This window comes from Carassius carassius, chromosome 37 (genome assembly GCF_963082965.1).
Source record: "Carassius carassius chromosome 37, fCarCar2.1, whole genome shotgun sequence".
NCBI classification, from domain to species: Eukaryota; Metazoa; Chordata; class Actinopteri; order Cypriniformes; family Cyprinidae; genus Carassius; species Carassius carassius.
The window spans coordinates 14,838,309-14,863,941 of NC_081791.1; the positions used below are offsets into that span (position 1 = coordinate 14,838,309).

At 37.6% G+C, this 25,633-nt stretch overlaps 2 protein-coding genes across 3 annotated transcripts in view; one reads left to right on the forward strand and one right to left on the reverse strand.

Annotated features, from left to right (window-relative positions):
* LOC132118127 (collagen alpha-1(XX) chain) lies at positions 1 to 25,248 on the forward strand. Of its 2 annotated transcripts, none has more exons than XM_059527687.1 (42): positions 1 to 135; positions 1,084 to 1,205; positions 3,693 to 3,797; positions 6,294 to 6,437; positions 7,546 to 7,701; positions 8,736 to 8,927; positions 9,522 to 9,689; positions 10,196 to 10,315; positions 10,739 to 10,903; positions 11,375 to 11,533; positions 11,629 to 11,798; positions 12,340 to 12,469; positions 12,762 to 12,907; positions 13,000 to 13,129; positions 15,828 to 15,967; positions 16,315 to 16,441; positions 16,525 to 16,664; positions 16,791 to 16,923; positions 17,006 to 17,148; positions 18,228 to 18,357; positions 18,498 to 18,614; positions 18,708 to 18,854; positions 18,946 to 19,002; positions 19,285 to 19,323; positions 19,965 to 20,103; positions 20,189 to 20,331; positions 20,415 to 20,524; positions 20,896 to 21,054; positions 21,142 to 21,219; positions 21,336 to 21,422; positions 21,548 to 21,601; positions 21,864 to 21,959; positions 22,044 to 22,097; positions 22,202 to 22,255; positions 22,348 to 22,401; positions 22,501 to 22,572; positions 22,709 to 22,744; positions 22,825 to 22,891; positions 23,023 to 23,211; positions 23,349 to 23,426; positions 24,226 to 24,384; positions 24,470 to 25,248. In XM_059527687.1, the coding sequence occupies exons 2-42, from the start codon at positions 1,109 to 1,111 to the stop codon at positions 24,496 to 24,498; spliced, it is 4,713 nt and encodes a 1,570-aa protein (XP_059383670.1). In that variant the 5' UTR covers positions 1 to 135; positions 1,084 to 1,108; the 3' UTR covers positions 24,499 to 25,248. The 2 variants fall into 2 exon arrangements, with proteins under 2 accessions (XP_059383670.1, XP_059383671.1); XM_059527688.1 differs by having other exon boundaries at positions 3,723 to 3,797.
* LOC132118142 (transcription initiation factor TFIID subunit 13) overlaps positions 1 to 25,633 on the reverse strand; it is a 254,939-nt gene that overhangs the window by 28,032 nt on the left and 201,274 nt on the right. The gene's annotated exons all lie outside the window — the stretch shown is intronic.

Below are 25,633 nucleotides of genomic sequence, written 5' to 3' on the forward strand. Positions count from 1 at the left end.
CCGTATCAGGTTTCACACCTAACCCAGCCGAACTACAGACATAAACGGCAGCAAATGGGAAGTGAGTGACCGGGACTCGATGTGTTAACATCTCTTACCTGTGTGGAATGCGCCAGGTACACGCTTCAGCCTGAGGTAAACTAATAGCCTTTTTTGAGTTATATATATTATATGACTGTGCTTTTCTCATTGCTTTGCTGCAGAAACAAGCTGTTGCTGTTTTGAATTATATTTCATTCGCCTTGACTCGCTGTAAATGTTCCTATTCGTTTACGTTTGTGACTGAGTTAAGCAATATCTATATAAGTAAGGTTTGAGTTAATGAGTAAGACAGTCAAGTCTAACCACATAGTAATACGCAGTTCATCCTATGTTTGCGCGCTGCTTCAGTTTTGGATCTCATATGCGCTTGTGTAGCAGTAATAGCTTTCGACAGCTCACTATAGGTGTGGTATCACAACAGATTAAACTCTTTAAAGTTCCTGATATCATCTATTTCTGCTGTATTGCGTGCAACAAGCCAATGCATGTAAAGGCCGTCTTATTATGGCCCAAAGCAAGGGGAGGGAGGGGGTCCAATTAAAATAGCTGTCAAATAATTCCACTTCTCACACAATATACCAATGCACTGCTGAGAAGTTTTTTTTTTCTGTTCTCTCCATTAATTTTTGATGTGCACAGGTGGGATTGTGATGGGTCAGTTACTAAACTACATTCAGGTTTTGCAGACATGTCTGTTTATGTGTGTGTAACAGGTGTTCATGCAGCTTTCCCTCCCTCGTCTTGTAATAGTCTTCAGTGGGTCTGTAATGACCAGTTTGTTGCATCCTTTTCTTTAAGTGTCCCATCTCTCTCTGTCTGTCTTTCTAGCTCCCCCTCATTTGTTTAGGAGAGTATATTTAAAGCTGTGTGACATTAAAAGCTTTGAAAAGATTTCATCAGAAAACAACAGTTAAACAACTTTATGGTGCCAACAACCATAACTGATTTTAATTTAATCATGATCACTTCTGCTTTGTTTGTTTAGAGTGAATGAAGGTTACACTCATTTTTGCCTGGCTTACAGTGATCATTTTCCCACAGGTCTTTAATTGATACCTGCACATTTATGATGGCCCACAGCTTTCCTTCCGTCCTCTCCAAGCGAACGACACTCATCCTGGTGACGGTTCTCCTGATGCTGGTTTCTGAAGTCCATTGCCAAGGTTATATTTTGACTTTTACCTTTCACTCAAGCCGCTCATTTACTAGATATGCACCATATTTTGGATGATATTGAGAATTATTTTTATGTTACGACGGATATCTAAAATAATGCAAATATTAAATGTCGGTACTATTTTGTACTGAAAGGTAATTTGGTATGGTAATCAAATTTAATATGAATGTAAACATAGAAAATGTTTGTGCACAGCTAAACAGTGGCAGATAAGGATGAACTAAAATAAAGTAAAATCTACTTTTTGTAAGCCCTTAACTGTATGCTTGTTTCTGTATTTTTCTTTGAAAGCCGTGGATAATTGCTAGGGCTACTTTAATTAGATGTCCTTTTCTCTAACCAAAATGCAATGCCAGTGCATTTCAAAATGAAATAAAGGGTCAAGTAGCATTCATGCACGCAGGCAAAAATAGCAAACCACATATAGCTCCCTTCTGGTTCAGAACTACATTCCCTTTCTTATTTATTTACAAGTGAAGTGTGTAGCTTTGGATAACAATGCTCCTAATAATAATCCAGTTCGCAGAAACAAAATTCATGTTCATTTATATATTACTGGTTCTTTCCTAGTGGCACAGAAATGATACTTCTAACCATTAATTCAGTTCATTTTCAATGTATTTTCTGAATGTTAATGCTGGTTCTGTAGTACACATTTGTACACATCACATTTGCCTTGAAAATGCATTTACAGATCCTTTATTCTGTCTTTGTAGTTTTGATAGCATCTGAAATACTGTCAGAAAACACACAGCTTCTGTTTTATTTGTGAAATGTCATCTGCATTCCTAACAGTCCTTCTAATGGGACCAAATTTACAACCCACTTGCTAGAATAGTGTGTTGTAATTTCACAACAATGAAAAACATACAACAGTGCAGAAACACTAACATTTTAAACTCCTTTTTAGCCAAATGATACAGATTTTTTCCCCACCTCAATCTGCCTAAATTGTATTTTTCCCCAAGGGAAGGAAATTCTTGGTTAGCAGTACTCCAGAAGAGAATAGTCTAGAATGCAAACTTACTGCCTGAGGCCATTGTGCAAGATTGTGGAATCCCTAGACAACGGCACATAGCGTTTTGTGGATGTTGCTACATTTGGGAAAGAAATTTACTTTAAAAATGCTTGGAATAATTTATGTGTCCCCTCTAGCCCTGTTGTTATCTCTGTCATCCCTAGAGGATGCATGCTGCGCGTGTGTTTTCCACACTGTTTGTGTCTGAGCAGTTGGCCGCACATTTGTTGACTTTTGGGTTGGTGGTGCTGCTGTGTGAAAGCTTCCTTTTGCCTCTGATCCACTGCCAGTTAACACACACCATGGATATTTATTTGTAGCCACACTGTGAAAATTATACTGTAAGAAGCTAATTCTACTGATTTTCACCCTTAAAGTTACTTTTATTGTTGTAATTTAATGCAGTTATAGAGTAGTCATATACAATAATAATAATAATTTTACTTGAATTAAATGTTGGTACCACATGAAACATTTTGTTTTATACCTGTAACACAGCATTTCATCATTCACCTGGTTTTATATTAATAATAACGATATTACAATTGCATAATATTATATTATAATAATATATATTTTTACTTGAATTAAATCTGTTAATTTTGATGCATCATTTATACCTAATAAATAATTTTTATAATACGTAAAAGCCAGTACTCACTATTCCCTGCTTTTATAATAACAGCAATAATAATAAAAAAAAAATATATAAAAAAATTTTCCCCCTTGAATTAAACCCCTTAATTTGGATGTTAATGCATTTTATACCTAGCCAAGCATTTTTTGTACAGTGTATGAACCCAGCATTTCACAATTTCTCTAATTTTATTCTCTCAATAGCATAATTGGGAGCTTAAAGACACTACAGTAAGAGGGGACAAAGATCTTCATGTTTTTTGGGGTCATCCTCATTGTGACACTTATCTGGGCTATGACGTTACATGCATGCAGCCCCTTCAGGCTGACCTTCAACCCCACCGAAAAGCAGATTTCCTGTGGTCCTCAACCCGCTGTTACCCTGCAGGGCATTACAGGGCCGGCTTTGAGCGCTCACGGACAGCTGGGGAGAGGGGAAGAACATAAAAGAGGGGATTGTGGCAAACTGGCATGTGGAAATTATGCAGATAAGCTGAAGACAAGGGCAGAGTTGAGCAAGAGAACAGTGATGAAGGAAAAGGAGGAATGAATGAAAAACTTCCCGTGCAAATATTAAAACTTTAGAGGGGAAGTAGAGGGGGAAAAAAAGTCACTGAGATGCTTTTAAAGGAAGACTTTGATCTTTCAAGGCATTCATTCAGTATCTCATACATTCTGTTACACATTGTGTGTGCATCTTGCCAAAGACTTATCAAATGACTAACAGTCTTAACTACATCTGTTTTCTTTGCTAATAATGTGTTTTGAATTTTTATTCCAACAAAGCATGTTGCATAAAGTCTTAGTATGCATTTCTAGGCCGTCTGAAGCTGACTGTTCTGTCTGAAGATCGGCTGCAGATCAAATGGAAGGAGGCAGAAGGGCCGATGCAGGGCTATAAGGTCCGTGTGCGGCCCATCACAGGTGAGACTGGAGTTAATTGTAACTAATTAAGATTAGATACAGTATGTGCACGCATTCACATATATAGTACTATTCAAACCCTTTTTAATGTTTTTTTTTCTTTAAAGAAGTCTCTTATGCTCACATAGGCTGCATTTATTTACTTATTTAGTTACTGTCAGTTATAATCTATTTATTAGATCCTTGCAAAATAAAAGTATAACCCCCCACCCCCATCTCATTGATTGTCATAGCATACAGCAGTCATCACTGGTCGCTCCAGGGCAGATTAAATCATCTGCTGCTCTGAGGAAACACCCAAATTTCGTCCGCTACCCAAAACAAGAATTGGATACCACTGAAGCACTCGATTTATTTCATTTCCCAACAGAATTTGAGATTTTGAAACAAAAAAATGTCTGTATTTGTCAGTAAATAAATCAAATACATGGAAAAGTTAAATGAATAAAGATCTGCAGATTATAGTCAGACATTATCAAGTACCTTTCTTTCTTCTTTGTAGAACAGTACATTCTTTTCCCACTGAGTAAGCATTCAGAACAGGTGAGGAATAGGAAAGCAGGATTTTTGAGTGATGATCGAATCAGGATAGGCATAACCTTTGCTCAGATCTCTTCTGTGTGACCTCTCATCTTGCTTTTACCACTCTATATATAGTGTGTGTCCATATCTTTCAGTTAAACCCCCTACCCTTTACCTCTCTCTTTCCCACCATTTCTCTCTCTCTGTCTTTATCTTTGTCTCTCTTATCTTCTGTTCCGCCCTTCTGCTCAGGTGAGTCCAGGCAGGTCTGCTGCAGTCTTGAGAAAGTTCATACAGCAAAACAAACAGCACACATGCCCCACACTGCTCCAGGCAGAGACAGACAGAAATAGGCATTCATGTTTCACAAAAAGAATCTCACACTCCACCATCTTTTGATGATATTAAGGTTTAAGTTAAGTGCCATTTCTCACAGTCCATTCTCTATGTGAGTATATGAGTCACTACTCTTATTTTCCCTCATACCTTGAAATGAAAAACCACATGCTGTGTCTCATTTTGAAGTCTGCGCCTTCAGTAGGTGGCCTTTGTCAGTCGCATGCGTCATCAAGTCTGTCTCATTTCATAAAAGCAACTTTTATATTCCAAAATAAGAAAGAAATTACAGTAATGCATACCTCAAATAATAATATGTTTGTGGACAACAAAAAACACTTCTGGAAGGCACAACATTTGAGAAACAATCACGTCACACAACAATCATATGCATACTACATTTGAATATATATTTGTGTATGTGTGTGTGTGTGTGTGTGTTTATATATATATATATATATATATATATATATATATATATATATATATATATATATATATATATATATATGTATAGAATTTATTTAATTAAATTTTAACATTTCATATTTCATTTAAAGGGTTAGTTCACCCAAGTAGCAAAATTATGTCATTAATAACTTACCCTCATGTTGTTTCAAACCCGTAAGACCTCCGTTTATCTTTGGAACACTGTTTAAGATATTTTAGATTTAGTCTGAGAGCTCTCAGTCCCTCCATTGAAACTCTGTGTACAGTATACTGTACATGTCCAGAAAGGTAATAAAAACATCTACAAAGTAGTCCATGTGACATCAGGTTTGTTTGAACTCAGAGGAAGTGTCAGCCACATTAAAAAAGTTAACAGCTCAAGTCATTTGTGGATTAATGCGTATTGGAGACGTGAACCGTTTAAAATGATTCAGTTCGATTTGGTGAACTGGTTCAAGAAGATCTGGTTACATCGAATGATTCGTTCGCGAACCGGATATCACAAATTGCTTTGTTTTGAACTCTCTCACAACAGACCCGGAAGAGAAGACAATGCTGAAAAAAGTCGTAGTTTTTGCTATTTTTGGACCAAAATGTATTTTTGATGCTTCAAAAAATTCTAACTGACCCTCTAATGTCACATGGACTACTTTGAAGATGATTTTCTTACCTTTCTGGACATGAACAGTATACCGTACACACAGCTTCAATGGAGGGACTGAGAGCTCTCGGACTAAATCTAAAATATCTTAAACTGTGTGCTGAAGATGAACGGAGGTCTCACGATTTGGAACGACATGAGGGTGAGTTATTAATGACATAATTTTGCTATTTAGGTGAACTAACCCTTTAACGTTTCATATAATTGTTTATTAGATGCATTCATAACAGATGTATTCATTTTAGACAAAAGCAGTCCGTTTTCAGTTTAGTCTCAAGCAGTTTTGACTGAATGATCAGGAACAGTACAAATAGTACATTAAACTTTTTTTATATCATAAATTCAAGGGGACTTCCTTAGCTTAACCAGTGGCATATGTTTGGGGTGGGACTATCTGCTTCTCCACCCAGGGCAGAGGACTGTTTTAAAAACCTGTTTGTCTTTTTTAGGTGTTTAGTGATGTTAGTGGCATAAAGATTACAGACACATACAGCTTCATCTAAATCATCATATATTCTCTTTTCTAGAGGTTCCCCAGCCAGAGCTGATGCTCACAACTACACGTGGCCGGGCCACGGTGGCAGGCCTGGACCCCAGACAGGAGTATCTCCTCCAAGTTATGGTGCTCAATGGGACGCTGGAGAAACTCATGGCAAAAAGACGCTTCACTAGTACGACTGGAGGATAAGAGGATGTTGCTTTGTGGTTGCAAACGTGGTTAGAATGGTCACTAGGTCGTTGTTAGGCATCAACACAGTCAACCTACAACTCCTTCCTGTAGCCTCTGTGGAATATTTCACCTGCCAAGCTAAAACTCCAAAGGCTAAAGTGTTTTTATTTAGAAAACTAATTGCACTCCAATACTCAACAAGCTACACAATTTGAGCTACAATTCATGTCTGTACTAAAAAATTTGGAAGTTACAGTAAGCCTTAAAGTTCTATACAGATTAGAGGTTTCCCTTCTGATTTGTTGTTGGAGGTGGGGGATCTTCCCAAAGTGCTTTTTGTGCACAAGAAGCAGAAATCTGTATGTTGTAATTCCCAGCGGTACAAAGTACAGAAACAATCCCTTTTAACACATTACTTACTCCACACACACAAACAATGTTCAGAAGAGATCTGTCTGTAATTGACAGTGTTGAATGGTGGATTCCTGTTGGATTACAGGCTGGGACTGACGCTTGTGTCTTTACAGGCACGAAACACTTTTGGAATTCCCTTTAAAACACAGAAATGTCCCACCGAAACGACAACCCTGAAAGAAACCTGATATCAAATGATGAAATACCTGACTTTCAGATTTCACTTCAGCTGTGAATGTGCTAAAATAAGAATGTAAACACCAGTGATAAAAGTATTTTGTTATGGGAGCTCAGACTTTATTCTATAATAGCCTGGTGCTGTCATTGTTAAAAGATGCAGACTATGCCAAACATCTGTGATACGTTTGGATGAGAAGTTGGGAGAGTAGGTTACTGTGTCGCCCCGTGCAGGTCTGGACAGGCCAGTTGTGAGGTTTGGCTAGAGGGCCAGGCTTGCTTGTCTGAGGGGGATTATTCCATTGTTCTCTCATAAAAGCATAAGCATCCACTCAGTTTTTCCATGTGGATCTGCTTATATTTCAGAAAGGTGTTAATAAAATGGGGCTTAAACACTGTTTGTTTGTTTGATGTAGTAGGACGAACCTAATAGTTTACTAAATAAATCAGTAAAAATGTTATTGTTCACTCCACATCCTTTCACATTTACACACACCCATTCTCTGATTTCTTGTCAGTCGATGGGTTGCGGGAAGAAGAGTTGATCCGCAGCGGGAACAGGGAACAGAAGAAGAAAACTCACTCCATTGGCTCTGGATCTGGAGAGGTGGATGACGTGACAGAGGCTCTAGCAGCCCTTCCCACTGTGCTCTACCGAGAACCAATGACTACAGGTAGAGGATTCGCAAACAATGTCTTCCAGTTTCTTAGAAGTTAACTATATATGTATTTGTAAATACAGCCTTATCTGCAAAATGGGCTTTGTGTTTTATACAGTAATATTTAAAATAATAATAATAATTTTATTCTGCTGGGATGCATTAAATTGATTAAGAGTTACAGTGAAGTCTTTTATGTTTTTTGGAAAAACGAATTTCAAATAAATGCTATTCTTTTAAACTGAATTCTTCAAAGAATCCTAAAAAAGTATTCTTTCCACAAAAAAAACATAAGTATCACAATTTTTTTCAGCATTGATAATAATAAGAAATGTTTCTTGAGCACCAGCTCAGCATATTAGAATGATTTCTGAAATTGTGATAATATTTCACAAAATTACTGTTTTTTCTGTATTATAAATAATAAATGCAGCCTTCATGAGCATGAGGGAATTCTGTGAAAAACTAAAAATGTATATGCCTGCTGTTGCAGTTTTGGCTCCAAGCTCCATATGTATGAAACAGTGGTGCTAAAAAATGTTAACAGCATAACATTTCTTGGTGACAAACCGAACATACTGTTATAGTTCCTGCCAAACCGGGTGTACAAAGCAGAGGAGCCTTCCATCCCGCGGTGTCTCTGTCATTATCAGTGTTTTACTGGTGGAGCTACAGATGGTTGAACTGGCGCCAGCTCTACTATCTTACCTATTAATAAAAGTCCATTTATCCTCCAAATGCCTGTCATTAATGCAGCAGTAATGGGACAGGGGACTGGACCTGTGCTGAATGTGCATTTAGACCAAGGCGGGGTGTGGGAATACAGACACCATCACTTGCTATTGTCACTCATTTAACTGTCAGGGATTTTTCAGTCTTCCAATACTCTATTCAGAAACCACTTAACATGCTTAAACATAATCAACATACTTATATTTTATTTTGCAGATAATTTAAGCTTTTGCTTTCATATAGCAGTTTTTTAGGTGCAGAATATAATACATTTATTTAGCTATTTATCTTAAAGTTATGTCTTTCTACTGCTATAGAGCCTCCTGTTGTACCTGAGCTTGAGCCAGAAGTTGACAAAAACACCAAAGAAAAGAAAAAGAAGAAAGACAAGAATCGATCCAAGACCGAGGATAAAAATGATCAAGAAGAAAATGGAGGGAAGTCAGTGAGGGAAGAGGTCTCCATCACCAACAAACTGAGAAAAACCACACCAACCCAACCTGTCACAGGTAATTCCACTCACAATTCAGATAAATTAAAGCAATCAGGTGGGCAAACCGTTAATGAAACATCAATGCTCATTGTTATTGACTTCATAAATATGCAAATATAAACGTATGACGCGCATTGACTCAGTGATACAGGAACATGTTAGGGTCAGTGTTTAACAGAGTTAATGAGCTGTGTTTCCTGTGTCTGTGTAGTGAGGGCTAATAACAGAATTAGGGACAAACCAGAGTTAATAACACTGTGTAGGTTGTTATCAGGGCCTCTTGTGTGCCCTCAGGACTGAAATTTGTTCCCTCCTTTCTCCCATCTGTAAAAAAACACACACATAGATAGGAATGCACCATTAAGAAACAGTAGATGTATTGACAAAAGGCATCTCGCAAAAGCATTGCACAAATTTTTTTTATATAGGAGCAGAGAGGAATATTGAAGAATATTTGAAAAGACCCTTGAATAAACTTCACAACAAAGTGCAAACATTCCCAGGATAAGAGACATTAAAAGATACACTCAGTTTAAGTTCCACTGCTTAGTGCTCAATGTGACCCTTTATTAAAAACCGGAGTGTTTGACTCTTGTCCATGTGTCTCAAGCTGTTTCCACACGAAAGCCATTTGAATGCAGTGCTGGAGCTCAGGCTGATCTGGTTCTTCTGGTGGATGGATCCTGGAGCATCGGCCGCACAAACTTCAGAAAAGTGCGTGACTTCCTGGAGGGTCTGGCTGTCCCCTTTCACATTGGGTCGCAGGGTGTGCAAATAGGTGAGATGTTATTTTATTTCATCTACAGTATATACATTGTAAATGTATTGCAATTTTCAAAGCTGTGCTTTTCATTGTCATCCCTTATTTTTTTTAATAATTTACTTAATGAAAGTTTAGTTTATATATTACTGTTCAGTATGGCATTTTTAATGGTTTTGAAATAAGTATCTTATGCTTAAGTTATGAAATAACTGTTTTTAACTGAGCTATAGTTTAAAATATTGTTCCCAAAGCTGAATTTTCATCATCATTACTCCAGTCTTCAGTGTCACATGATCCTTCAGAAATCAGAAGTTCGATTCCCTTCTCGAGGTCTTTTGCCATTCTCGATCCCTCCCTCCTCCCAGTGCTTTCCTGTCAACTCTCTACACACCTATATACACATCTATAAAAAAATGAAAGAAAAAAAAACTGTTTAAAAGTTTATAAATGTCTTTGCTGTCACTTTTGATTAATTGAATGCATGCTTACTTATTAAAAGTATTAATTTGTTGTTGTTTCAGCATTATCTCAGTACAGTGGAGATCCACGGACAGAGTGGCATCTTAATAACTTCACTTCTAGAGAGCCACTTCTGGAGGCCATCAGGAACTTCAGATACAAGGGAGGCAACACTTTCACAGGTAACGGTAGATTTCTTAATGACCTGGGATTAAAAAAAATATTCTAAAAAGGAAATTTCAGAATCTAATTCCTGATTGGAAGAGGCACATGGACAATTCAAATAATTGCACCCCTGTGATATCATATTTTTGTCACCATTTATAAGCAATTCTTTTTTTAACATGGTAAAGAGGGTTCCAGGCTGTCTGGATTTGCATTATATATTGCATAATATTTTTGCATTATACAACAAATCTTGTCCATTATAAAGCTACTAAATGCACAGTTTCTTATAATAGTGGCTTATTTTTATTTTTTATTTTTGTCTAATAATCTGAATCCTATATACATCACACATCAATGTAGTCCAGCAGTGATGAAAGGATGCTTATATGAAACAAATACGAGAGTATTGGTTAATTTTTAACATGTCTATATTTCAGGTCAGGCTCTCATACATGCTCTTGAGAACAATCTGAAGGAGGAGGTGGGGGCGCGACCCAACACCCCACAGTTCCTGATGCTGCTGACTGATGGGAAATCTCAAGATGATGCCATTGCTGCAGCTAACAGGCTGAAGAACGCCGGCGTAGAGATCATTGCTATAGGTGAGAGCGTTTTTTTATTTTAACTATTTTGCTTACCAAGGCTACATTTATTGAATATAATAGTCAAAACAGTAATATAGTTAATATATTTAACATAACTGTTTTCTGTTTTAGTATATTTTAAAATGTAATTTATTCCTGTGATGCAAAGCTTTTTTTCAGCACCAGTGATCAAACATTTCTTATTGTTTAAAACAGCTGTGCCATGATACATTTTCTTCGGATTCTGTGATAAATAGAACAGCATTTGTTTGAAATAGAAATCCTTTGTTACATTATAAATTTCTTTATTACCATGAATTTTGATGTGTTGTGTCAATTTAAAGTTTAATTGCTAAATAAAAGTTACATGAACAGTACTGTAAATATAGTATATGCTATTGCATATCTAAAATGACCTTTGCTATAATTATGTGCATATATTATACACATATAAAGTTTTATCTTTGTTTCTTTCCCACTCATGTCCAGGTGTGAAAAATGCAGATGAGGCAGAGCTGAGGCAGGTGGCGTCTGAACCGCTGGAGCTGAATGTGTATAACGTGAATGATTTTCCTCTGCTCAGTAAACTGGTGGGAAGATTAGCACGCATCCTCTGTGGCAAGATTGAAGACCGTATTAAAGCAAAGAGTAGGCCAATCACATACACATTGGTCTTCATTATACTAATCCAAATTCCCTCATACTCCCATTGAAACAAAATGGTATATGTCTTTTTCGAGAAGGAATGGAGCGTCCCACTCAGGACCCAGTTCTGTCCTATCCCAGCCCAACTGATCTGCAGTATGTAGGCCTAGGGTCGAGAGAGGTGCGCCTGCGTTGGACCGTCCTCAGCAAAAGTCCTCAGCAGTACCGAGTGGTGTACCACACCGCTGAAGGACAGAGTCTGAAAGAGGTGAGCCAAGTGTCTTGCACTCTTTTCAGCACTAAAATGTAAAAGCTAAGTCTACATACGTTTCTGAAATCAAGTACTTTTTTTTGAATAATTATACATTGCGACCTTATAAAAGTACATTTTATATTTCTCAGTATGAATTATTTTACTACAGTTGCATCACTGCCATTACAACTCCTCTACTGTGGCCTCATGGGATAATAATAAATAACAGAAATAATAGGTCATCCGGGGATTATTTGCCAACTGTTTTATGAAAACCAAAAAGAGTTCATATTCTTTTTCACCCTTTTTTGTATAGTAGGGAAGTGTACAATTTTGGATGCTGCCTAAAAGTTGGTATCTTCCAGCCATTAGACTGGTATCCTGACAAGATGTTAAAAGCTGGAATTGCTTGTATCAGATCACCATGGTTTAATTTGTAGAGCCAGGAACTGAAGAAATGTTGGTTTGTTGGTGCCACCTACAGGATGCTGTAGTTGTAGTTGAATTCAGAAAACTCACACTTTGTTTTTATATGCATGTTGTTGATTGATTTCAGGTGGTGGTGAATGGAACAGACTCCACAGTTCTGCTGACAGGACTGTCCTCACAGACACAGTACCACCTGTCCATCTTTCCTGTCTATGAGAACAATGTGGGCTCTGCTCTGAGAGGCACCTTCACCACTTGTGAGTTTCAGCACTCAAAATGCATTAATAACATTTCCTAATTTAGATTTAAAAATCCCAAGACCACACTGAATATCTGGGATTTTAAACTTGGGAGCAGAAAGTTTTAGGATTTTGCAAATGAAAAACAAATACTATGGCATAAATGAATATACTGTTATAAATGTAAATGTAATTTTGTGCAGCTAAAGTGCTGTTGACATTAAAGCAAAAAGGGATATTTACTTATTTTTAAGCTGATAATGTAATTTGGTCTCACTGCATATCATAATAAATACTCTCTGCTTTAAAGTACCATTGGCGATACCTGAGGCTCTAGAGGTCACCGCTTCCTCCCCTAGCAGTCTGCGGGTGCGCTGGCAGCCGGCTGCTGGAGCCACACAGTACATGGCCTTATACTCCGCACTCAATGATGGAGAGCCTGATGATGCCAAAGAGGTGAGCCTGGGACATCTTACAATGTTGCTCAGTGTTTCTAATTCTGTTAGAATGGTTTGATGCCACTCGTGTGCTCTTGTTTCTTGTGCCAGGTGAAGTTTGGACCGGCTCAGACGGATGTGGAGTTGGTGGATCTGATGCCATCCACAGATTATTCAGTCACACTTTATGCTCTTTATGATGAGGAACCCAGTGACCCAATTACAGCCATCGGCACCACCTGTAAATACAGATTCATTATCAGCACTTTCATAGAAACGTATCTCCCTAGTCTTACGAGACTGATTTTCCCATTATCCTCACACACGCTTTTATCCACTTCCCAGACAGGTGTGACAATTCTTATATGGATAGTTCACACAAAATTTTACAATTCTGAAAATAGACTCAACCTCATGTGATTCCAAACCTGTATGGCTTTCTTCTGTGGAACATAAAAGATTACATTTTTAGAAAGGTTCTCTTTGTCCTTATTATGAAAGTCAGTCAAATCTGTTTGGCTTAAGATTTTTTTTTAAAGTACCTTTTTTTGTGTGTGTGCTCAGCAATAAAATGAAAGTCATACAGGTTTGCAATGACATGAGGTTGAGTAAATGTTCACAGAATCTTTTTTTCTCTCTTTAATAATGTCTTAAAGGGGTCATCGGATGCCCATTTTCCACAAGTTAATATGATTCTTTAGGGTCTTAATGAAAAGTCTGTAGCATACTTTGGAAGTGTAAAACAACACCCTTTTTACCCTGTCAAAAACAGCAATTTTTACAGCAAGCTGATTTAGCTAATTTTCCTTTAAATGCTAATGAGCTCTGCTCACCCCGCCCTTCTCTTCCGTGGGGTGATGCGCACGCAGAGACTGTTCTCTGAGAGACTGTAAACTTTAGCCACGTTCATTGTGTGCAACTTGCTAACTAAAATTCATTAAGAAAACTTATACTCACTTTTTCTGGAGGTGAAGCTGAAATACAATTGATTCACACAAACATTTAGATAGATCAGGGACGCATTCCCTTTAAAAACAAACTTACTCCACTGCATCTTAAGTAGATCAGATGTCAGGAGTAAATGATGACTGCTATGTTTATTATTACATCGAACAATAAAACACCTCAGTCGCTTAGGAGCCATTCTTGTCTACATCTGCTCCGTTGTCGAAACAATGGCGGACTGATGACCGCTCACTCAGGGCTGGTCTAAGGTAAAACACCAGCAGTGTTGTGCATGAACGCGTTCAATGAACGACGTTCACTGAACGCGTTCATATTTTCGCCGAACGCTGAACTGAACGAATCACTTTTCATACAATGAACATGAACGAGAGCGGAGCTCACTCTGGCAGGAATGAACAGCACGCGCAGTTCACGTTCACGCTCATTTGAAAAGTCAGGTTTTACCAGGGCTTAATTTGAGCCGGAACATGTTCCGTCACCTCCGACATTGGATCCCGGCACCTCCTGTGTCTCTAAAATTAATTGCCTAAATGAAAAAAAAAAATTACTACTACTGATCAAAAATGAGACCACGGTGGACACAGTAGCCTAGTATCGATATCTCGTTATTTCGACATAATATACATTAACTGAGTAAGATAGGATGCGCAATATGAGACATGGAGCGGGTCAGACATGATTTTGACCGTTGAAGTTGTTATAGAAAGCCTTTCTTTAAAGTGAATTTCGTTTTGTATAAATTGTATCTTAATTTTAATCAACTTTTCATCAACCAATTGCCTGTATTTAATGAATAGGCCGACGAAACAAATATAACGGAGGTGCCCGCGCGCTCACTTGCATTGCACGTCAACTAGAGCACATCCTAACTTAACGAAACTCAGTGTATGCCTCACACAGACATGACAAATACATCAAATACACAAAGCTTGAAATTTATAGATAATTGTCTCTTGTTTATTGGTACAATAATTTTGATTAGTTTTGGAGTGGCAGTGATTTGCAGCTGGTAATGGATGGTAAAGAGGTTCTATTGAGTAAGATAGTGGCCTATCTTAAAAAGAATTTAACAAATGAACGTGAACTAGTTTGTTTTTAGATATGTGAACTTTTAAAAAAAAAAATGAACTATGAACGTGAACTAGTTCAATATCATCTGTGTGAACTGAACTTTGAGCTAGTTCTTTTTAAGTATGAACTGGCACAACACTGAACACCAGTGTCAATCAACAATCGTGGGAGGGGCCTGAGTCAGTGTGACATCACACAGCCAAGTATCTGAAAACTGCTTTATTTGAAAAAGTGGATATCATTTATCTGGATTTTATCCGAAAGACCACTGGGTGGAGTTTAATCATTATATGGTGGTTGGGTACACACACTGCCAACACACATTTCAGTTCAAACAAGTGAATTTTGTATCCGATGACCCCTTTAAAAGAAGAAAGGAGAGGAAAAACTACCCATAAATGTAATTTCTATCCCCATAAATTAGGTCAGAAAAAAAAAACTGGTTGTAGGTTCTCATGTTTATAATAACAGCAAGTTAATCACATTAACCTCTTTGTTGCTCAAAGGTAAAATAAAATGAACGAATGGAAACTGTCAAACCAATATGAGGTGGCAAGATGTTTATAACTGTTACTGCTCTGAGCAAAAAAGCTGAATGCTGTTTTGGACATTCATTGAATTATTTTGAACCAATTCTCAATTGACAAGAACAATTGTATATGGTAATTCCCACCATTAAAAGAAAATTAAGAACTGATTAATAATTCAGTTTTTAAAACAAAAATACAAAATAAGAAACATTTTTATTTTTCTGTCAACTCCTGGTTGTAACTTCTCGTACCTGCAACTCAGAAGTTTAGTCTCTTGCGATTATTAAATTGTCCCACAGAAATCCCTTGGAAATTTTTGATGTCTTTTGCTCATTCCCTCTGTTCTTTCTCTCATCTGTCTATTTTTTCCAGTCCCACTGCCGTCTCCTCTCAGTTTGCAGTTTCCCATGGTCAGTCACAGCACTCTGAAGGTCACGTGGGTCCCTGGAGCTGTCGATGTTCCTGCACACCGCGTCATCTACAGCACCAATCACGGCAGTGATGTCAAGCAGGTGAGCAGATGCCAGAAGTCACTTGTTAGGTCTTTGACGTTCTACCCACACTGCTTTGAGTCTTTCTTTTTTGTCATGTTCTAGTAATACAGCATATTACACCATTATTCAAAGGTTTGGGGTCAGTAAGATATTTTTTATACAGCAGGGATGCATTTAAACTTATCAGAAGATTTATATTTCAAATAAATGTGGTTCTTTTGAATATCAAATTCATCAAAGAATCCTGAAAATAATGTATTCCACAAAAATATTAAGCAGCACATCTGTTTTCAACATTGCTAATAATAATAAACGCACCAAATCAGCATATGTTCTGTGTTCACTATGTTCTTTCTGTTTCTCAGGTGGAGGTCAAAGGTGTGAACACAGTGTTGCTGCAGAATCTGTCTTCCCTCTCCAGGTATCTGGTGTCGGTTCAGTCTCTCTATGAAAAGGGCTTGTCCACTCCTATCACAGCCAATGTCACTACCTGTAAGTTGCACACATTTTGACACGTTTAAGTTTTGTTACTTCAGTTTAGAAGATTATTCATTATATCATCTTTAATCTTTCAGTAAGAGTCCCAGCTCCCTCGGATCTGAGAGTTACTAACTTCTCCGGCAGTGACATAACAGTGCGATGGGAAGCGGCGGCGGATGACGTGGTCTCTTATCTCATCAAATGGATCTCCCTCAGTGAAGGAGACCTCAGGCAGGTTAGCTCCAACTCTATCACTTCCTTTGATACATATGTGCTATCAATACTGATTGAGTTAGCTGAAATAAATGTGTGATTTATAGAATCAGGTGACAATAGGTGGTAATTCATGGATATATTGCAGTTGACAGTAGATGGGGAGAGTGAGGGGGCGATCTTGGAAGAGGTTAAGGAAGATAAGGAGTATCAGATTTCACTCTCTGCATTATATGCCGATGGCGCTCAGAGCGAGGCTGTGGCTATACGATACAGCACCTGTGAGTATATATACTTATATGCGTGTGATTCCTTTGACTACAACATGTGAATAACTGGGTTGCATTTTTTGTGTTGCTTTAGTATCTGGAGGTGGTCCGAGCAGTTTGTCCATCTCGGAGGAGACAGGAGTCAGTATGCTGGTCACCTGGGTTCACCCCAACGCTCATGTGCTGCAGTACCGTGTGTCATACACTCCACTCAATGGGGATGCAAGGGAAAACACAGTGAGTGCTTTTATAAGAATGTAACCTCTTATTTTGTATTGCCTGTGTGTATTCATCTACGTGCCCTATAGAGCCCATATTTTGGAAACAGGTATTATAGAGACATGGGTACTTACAGTAACCACTCAAAACCATTTAGAAAAAAGGCACTTAAAACCACTCAGGTCATCTTCGCAACCATATTGCAATTGCTTGACAACCACGCACAAAACCTGAAGATTCTGGCATTGGCCTATGAATGGCCGAACACCAGTCATGTTTTCTTTAGACAATGTAAAGATCTAGTTCACACCAAATAAATTAAAACATTTCTGATAGCTGAAATAAAAATAAAAACATAACTGAAAAAAATATCTAATTACAAAACAATTAAGTTGACTCTTAAATTATATTATGACCATTAAATTAATAATGACCATTGACAAAATTATTATAGATTATTCAAACTTGATAGTGATAATACTAGACGGCCCTAAACAAAATGAACTGTTATATTAATATATTATTATAATATTAATATCCTACCATATGATATTGATATCATTCAAAATTGCACGATTTTTTTATAAAGGAATTCATACTTTATTTAAGGAAGGATTAATTAAATTGATCAAAAGTGTCAGTAAAGATATTTGTTACAAAATATTCATATTTCAAATAAATGCAGTTCTTTTGAGCTTTCTATTGATCAAAAAATTCCTTAAGATTGTTATCACAGTCTTAGATTTTAGTAATTAATATTAGACAGCACAAGTGTTTTCAGCATTCATAATATTAATAATAATAATTTAAAATATCTTGAGCATCAAATTAGCTTATATTTTTTTTCAGTGTCATGTGACACTGAGGACTGGAGTAATGGCTGCTGAAAATTCAGCTGTGCCATCACAGAATTTAAGTCCATTTTAAAAGATGTTCAAACAGAGGAAAAAAAAGAAAACTAAAATAAAAGATAAATGGGAAATAACAGAAGTAAATTCTAAATTCAAAACTATAATAACCCTGGAACATCGCACCGTTCCTTCATGATGTTTGTTGTGTTGTAAATGAGGTGTCCTTTTTTTGTGTTGGTTAAATAGGTGTCATTGCCCGGCATCGAGAGGCGCGTCCTGCTGCAAAATCTGCTGCCTGACACTCGTTACAGTGTGCTGGTGACTGCTGAGTACCGCAATAGAGAGGGTGGCAGCGCCTCAGCCCAGGGGAAGACCAGTGAGTCACACACACACACACACACACATCAAAACAGTATCTCTAGTATTACAGTGTATAAACTTCCCACTGTACATTGCTTTGCCAGACAGTGTCTCGTATTTACTCTCCTATGTGTGTTTCTCTCTCTGCACAAACAGCCAGTCTGCGAGTGAGCAGCGTGAGTGTGGTGCGGTCTGACCACTCCAGTATATGTGTGTCCTGGAGGCCCGTGCCAGCGGTCAGTGGCTATCGCATAGTCATCCAGGCCCTCAGAGGTAGCAGCTCAGTTTTACCGTTTTTGGAAAAAGTTCTAAAAAAGGTAGTTTGTTTTAAGTTATTTACTTTTCTCTCTGGACATTTGTGCTCAGATAAACAGACTAAAGAGGAAATAGTAGATGCTGCTAGCAGCAGTCACTGTTTCTCTGAGCTGCAGCCGGAAACGGTCTACCGCATCAGTGTGCACTCCCGTGTGGGAACAGTAGAGGGCGCTGCGGTCACGATCCTTCACCCTACTGGTCAGAATCCTGTTTGAGTCATACTTCAGCTTTAAAAAATAACTGATGTTTGTTTTGCTCAACTCTGATAATATGTAATTCTCTCATAAAGCAACTGCTCCAGTGAGAATTCAGGTTCCTCCACGGCTGCATCCCATACAAAGAGAAGGTAAAAGTTGCAACAGTTAAGGCATGTTCAAATCCAACACAAATATTTCCATAAGCATTCAGTTAAATCAGGATTTTGAATCGAATTAATGCATACCTTTTCATCTATTCACACCAAACCAGTTGACAAGAGAACAATGGAAATGTACTGAATGCAAATCAACTGAAAGCAATTCGCTTTGCTTTTCCTCATCACTTTTGGTGTGAACAGGCCTTTTACACTGCTTTTGATGAAAAAATATAGCTTTCTTCAAACATGACATGATGTCTTTTTATTTCTCAGTGTGTCCTGAGACGACGGTCAGAAATCATGTGGTTAAAGGTATGGTAATATTTACATTTTACACTTATTGCATTTGTCAAATACTTTTGTCCAAAATGACTTGTTTTGACATTTAGGTTTATGTATGATCAGTTCACACATTCACTGGAACTCAAATCCATGACCATGCACTATGCATTCTCTAGCACTATGCTCTACTTTTTGTGCTTTGCAGAGCAAATATGGCAACAAAAAGATTATATACTTTCTCAGTAAGCAACATTATGCCAATGCAGTAAGGATTTTTTTTCTGTTTGCTCATTCTAGCCAATACTTAAATTCACTGGTGCCCAACACATTTTTAAGATTTAAATATCTGAGTTTATATTTAATTTTTTTTATTTCTCTTTTTTTTCAAGATTTATAGATATAATATACAGTAATATACATTTTACATTGTTATTTCTTTTTCAAATGAAGTATTTTAACAGTTGTTTTTATATATTATATATTTTATATATTATATATATATATATATGCTTTTGTAAATGTTGTTTACAAATAAAATAAGCTGGAAAATAGTTACTTTTACAGAAAGCTCCAAGATTAAATTCCTAAACTCTTAGATCTCAAACCTGAGTTTACAGGCCATCCTCCTTACTGTTGAGCCCTAAACAAAAAAGTGAATTTGTGTCTTCTAGGCTTCGACATGATGGAAGCGTTCGGTCTTACTCAGAGAGCACACTCTACTATTGAGGGTGTGGCAGCTGAACCTTTCATCTTCAGCACCTTACCCAGTTACACCCTCTACAGAGACGTACAGCTGACCCAGAGCACAGGGTGAGAACACAAAACACACACACAGTTACACACGTGCACAGTTACACCCTTCATTCAGCGCTCACACCCTGTCCGCCTGTCTCAGCTTCATTCATCCGGCTGGCTTCTCTCCAGAACACACCATCAGCATGGCCTTCAGGCTCTTGCAGGATTCACCCAGGGAGCCATTCGCCCTCTGGCAGCTCACGGACAATGACTTCCAGCCCAAGATGGGGGTGGTGCTGGACCGTGAGTGCATGGACACAGTAGATAAATTCAAGGACTATTAAATTGTAGATCCCAAGTTCATTAGATGCTTATTCTCTATTTAGCTGAGAAGAAGGTTCTCCTGTATTTCAGTCTGGACTACAGAGGAGAGATACAGGAACTGACCTTTGACCAGCCACAAGTCCACTCAGTTTTCTATGGAAGCTTTCATAAGGTTTGTGTGAAAGGTTTTTTTGGTTAATGTAGCTCAGTCAGACAAGCTTTACAGAACGTCCCATAGAAATGAACTGGAGATTGACAACAGTAATTGTTATTATTACATTATTTGTACTAATCAGCCATTTCACATAAAAAATGTAACTTAAAATCAGAATGTAGGCAAACACTTCTGGACATCAACTAAATTTGAAAAGTTTACATTTATTATAGATTTTATAGATAGAAAAGTGCAGAAGCTTCTCTCAAAATGATAGATAGCAACATTTTATAAGGACTGGCCAGTAATGTTTTAGCGAAGAGGTATAAAAAGAAATATTTAACATTTTATTGGCACTGATTCTTCTCATCTCTTTAACCGATTGGCAGATCCATTTTTCGGTCAGTCAGGTGAGTGTATCTCTGTCTGTAGACTGCCAGCGGGTTGGCGAGAGGCCCGCACGCCCCCTGGGAACTTTGCCCACTGATGGTTTTGAGATGTTGGGCAAACTAGTGAGGACACGTGGACCTAACAGTGGATCTGCGGCAGTGAGTCTAACCTCATGACCACAAACATACTGAGAAAAGTAATGAATATACACATATTAAGGCAATGTGTATTATATTTTTCTGTAGTTCCAGCTGCAGTCCTTTGAGATTGTGTGCAACACTACTTGGGCATCAGAAGACAACTGCTGTGATCTGCCCTCACAGGTACATGATCAGACTAGGTTGAGTTGACCTATCAATATGGCACTGAGTTACGTGATGTAGTGCAGGATGTCTTAAAAGTTGCTTCTTTATTTTAAGTGTGGCTCTCTGTTCTCTAGAGAGACGAGGAGAGCTGTCCTGCCCCTGCTTATGCATGCACCTGCACCACCGACGTCCCTGGAGCACCTGGAGACACAGGGCCACCTGTGAGACTACAACGCTGCATTTTTAAACTGACACCAACATTAGAAAGCTTGTAAAATCATTTTAATAGTTGTTGGAATAATCAGTGTTGTGATAATTATTGTTGTAATGGTATGCATGTATTCAGGGGAGACCTGGCCCTCGTGGGGAGAAGGGAGAAAAAGGAGAGGTGGGACAAAAGGTAAGGAAGCATGAATATAAATTTGGGTTTGAGAATACAACTATTATGTTAACCACTAATTTAAAACCATTTAGAGTAACTGTTTTCTATTTGAATATATTTTAAAATGTGTTTTTTTTTCTGCGATAGCAAAATTGAATTTTCAGCATCATTTATGCTGATTCTACAATGAAAAAAAATTTAAAATAGAAATCTTTTGAAACATTATATATGTATTTACTGTCACTTTTGTGTCTGTTGTTCCTTTTCTGCATCTCTCCAGGGAGAGGTTGGCCCACCTGGTAAACCGGGCCCTGAGGGCGGCTTTGGCACCCTTGGACCCGCTGGTCCACGGGGAATAACTGTAATGGGCAAAGTGGTACGCCTTCACTTGTTCTACAGAGAAGATTTAATGTATTAGCACTTGGAACAGATTTAAACCCTGTCTCTTTGTCTTAATAAGGGCCCACCAGGAGCAAGAGGGGAAAAAGGAGACATTGGAAGGCCTGGGAGCCAGGTGAGCTTCAACAACCATCTTAAAGGCGATGGTTGTATTTGGTCAGATTAGTTTTTTTTTTTTTCTGGAATATCTCACTTTTTTTATTTACTTTGTGTTAATAGGGTTTACCAGGGCCTCCTGGTCAAAAAGGTGAAGAGGGCATGCCTGGTCCTAAGGTAAGTCTGTGTGGTTAGACGCAGGTATTGTCCTAAGTGTGTTTGAAATGTTCAGTATGTCATTCATCCTTATGTCAATAAATTGCCCACAGGGCACCAGAGGAGTGGAGGGTAACATCGGTAGCCCAGGAATCACAGGCCCAAGAGTAAGACTTAGCTTTACCTATATGCATTCATTGAATATTTCATACTGTACATGCTTTCACTGCACTCTTTTTTTACATTTCTGTGTCTACAATTTGTAGGGCTTCCAGGGTTTGCCTGGTCATCCAGGGCCAATGGGAGAGAGAGGGCCATTAGGTCCCTTAGGGCCCACCGTAAGTAAACTTTATGTCCTTCATCCATCCGGTCCAGCTGAGATAGATGGCCAGAAAAGATTTGATATATTTGAAAAATGTTGGATAGAAATGAGCTGTTACGTATGTGTTCCAGATTATTTTTTCTCTTTCACAGGGTCTTCCCGGAAGTAAGGGTGAGAGAGGCGAGAAGGTGGGTTGCAAATGACATACTTGCTATATGCAAACCATGAAATAGATTTTGTTTGTTTTAATAATTCTTCTGTTTATTAGGGTGAGCCACAGTCTCTTGCCATGATCTACCAACTTGTTACACAGGCCTGCGAAAAACTTGTTCACCGTATGTAGTATATTCACTACATCCATTCGAATTAAGTCGCATTAAATGCAGAATTTAAAAGCATCTTTAATGGGATTCTTGTCCTGAGTAACTGCATCTCAAGTATGAGCTGATATAAAACTGTGTTTTAGATGAAGTGCTGAAGTTGGATGCTTTTCTAAACGAGATGAATCGAAAGCCAGTGCCCATCCAGGAACCAGTAGCACCACCAGGAGAGCCTGGGATACCAGGGGGAAGGGGGCCACCTGGAGCCCGAGGGCCTCAGGGTCGACAAGGAAGCAGAGGAGAGTCTGGGAAACCAGGGTACCCTGGTGAGCAGGGTAAGCCATGACATTTTCATTTCTTTGAAGATGCCATCTGCCGGGCAAACAGCACATCTGATGGTCATTAGACACATTAGTTGATTTATAGACATTCTGGATTACGTTATGTAAGTATTTCTGTGATTAACTTGTAGGACGCAGAGGGATGCCTGGTGAGAAGGGCTCTCCAGGAGCAAATGCGGTGGGACCACAAGGAATAAAAGGTTTTGCAGGTATTGAACCATATTTGACTGTGTCAATTGTTGTAAAGGGGTCTTCATTATTTATATCATCTTATTTAGGTTTCTGTACCAAAAGTATGAAAAACATTGCATAAATATATTTTTAATTAGTATTTTTGTCTTGTTCTCAAATAAAATAGCTAAACATCTTTTAAAAGAAGAGAAATGGACCTGAGAGACACAATGAAGTAGTAAAGGAGTATCTTAATTTGATCAAAAAAATTACAAAAACTGTAATGTGTATAAACTGTGATACTTATTTACAGGATTCTGTGATGAATAGAAATTTCAAAAGATCAGCATTTATTTGAAATCAAGATCTTTTTTTAACATTAAAAATGTATGTCATGTTTGATCAATTTTATGCATCCTTACGGAATCAAAGTATTAATTACATTATTATTATTTTTTTTTTTTTAATCTTAGTGGCCTCAAACGTTTGAGCAGTAGTGTATATCTGTAGTATTGTAGTGTATTAATTTGTTTTATATCACTGGCAAATTGGTTTTATTTGTCTTTGTATTTTAAGCAGACAAAATAATGCTATTTTTTTTTCAATATATTTTTTTCTGAAAATCGGTCCTGTTTTTGTTTGTTTTTTGTTTTACATAATTTTGCTTTTACACAAACACAAATAATGTATTTGTGATGAATTTTTAAGTGTTAATTGTACCAATATTTATTTCTACTTTTAAAATACGGTTAAAAAAAAATTATAGTCTGAATGCACTGTAGGTCACTTTGGATAAAAGCGTCTGCTGAATGCATAAATGTAAATGTACTTGTACAGGACCTCCAGGTGAAGCTAAAATAGGGGAACCAGGTCCCAAAGGTGAGGCTGGTAATGTAGGACCTCCGGGTATTCCAGGAGCTTCAGGTCAGCAAGGAGAAATGGGTCCCCCTGGTGTATGTGACAGCAGTGGATGTTATCAAGGACCCCCGGCTGCAGGTAAACTGAATTGTGTCATTATGAACACCATAAAAAAACAGTGTAAGTTCAAGTGGGTAAATTTGCTGTTTATATCATTTTTCAGAGGATCCATTCCCTGGATACCAGCCTTAAGTTACTGAGAAGTAACTGTTTTACTTCAGCACTGCCAGAATCATCTCTCTCCTCAGACTTTGTAGAAAGACACTGTGTGACTTAGTGGATAAAGAGATTCTGCCATACGTTGACTTCGAATGAGCCAGTCGATGGACTCTTTTGACTTTATTTTCTCCACGTGAAAGCTGATCTCAGTTCAGTACTCCCATTCTGAAATCACCAAAGCACTGATCATCCTTGACCCTGTCTTCCACCCAGTATTCATCCTGATCTACTGCTTGGAGACTACAGTAGATGCATGTGCAGAACTTTTTGTGCAGCACAGAGGAAATCACAACACACTCAAACTGTTTTACAGAGACATATATTTTGGTATCCAGTGTCTTTCTGAACAACAGCTAAAATCCGCACTAAGAATGTTTCTAATATTTGACTTTTAAGTATTTTGTTGTATTTAATGCACTCCATGTGTTTTAAATGTATATTGTTGAAGGCATATTACTTTCAATGTTTTCTGTTTCTTGACCTCTTACCTATGGTTTTTGTATCAAGTGTTTAAAAAAAAATGGACTAAGCAATATGTTGCAAGAGCAATACATATGTTAATATGAAATACACTGTGATATTATATTGTCTTTTTACATATGCAGAAGTGCGGTCCAAAGTATTTTATAGAATTATACTAAGTGAACTGGTCTTTTGTTTTTGTGTTAATACATGTTTATGTAAACCCGTATGAAATGAACCTGATAAAGATCATGAATGAGACTCGCCTGAGATCCATCAAGCTTCATCAATGAAATTGTTACTATTCACATTCACTGAAAAACAAAATGAAATAATGTTTTAAAAAAACACTTTTGTTTACAAAAATACCAAATAAGCCTAATTTAATTCTGTAATTACGATCTGTGTAATTACAACTGTGAAATCACACATCATTTTTAAATGAAATTTTCTTTATGTAATATAGTTTCAGATAAACCAAAAGAGTATTTTATGGAGAAACCTTTTATCTCAATGTAAATTATATGCCAGTGCAATGAATGCTATTGGTCATTTTAATAATTGCCAAATGAGCCACACACCAAAAAAAAAAAAAAAAATTTGTTGTCCATTACTATTTTTTCCCCTGGGTGTGTTCATTGTAGCG

Excerpts from the sequence above, each read along its gene's own strand:
- LOC132118127 (XM_059527687.1), top strand. The coding sequence starts at position 1,109 with ATGATGGCCCACAGCTTTCCTTCCGTCCTCTCCAAGCGAACGACACTC. Across the intron at positions 22,256-22,347 it reads AGGGCATGCCTGGTCCTAAG|GGCACCAGAGGAGTGGAGGG; the intron begins GTAAGTCTGTGT and ends AATTGCCCACAG. Across the intron at positions 22,745-22,824 it reads AGGGTGAGAGAGGCGAGAAG|GGTGAGCCACAGTCTCTTGC; the intron begins GTGGGTTGCAAA and ends TCTGTTTATTAG.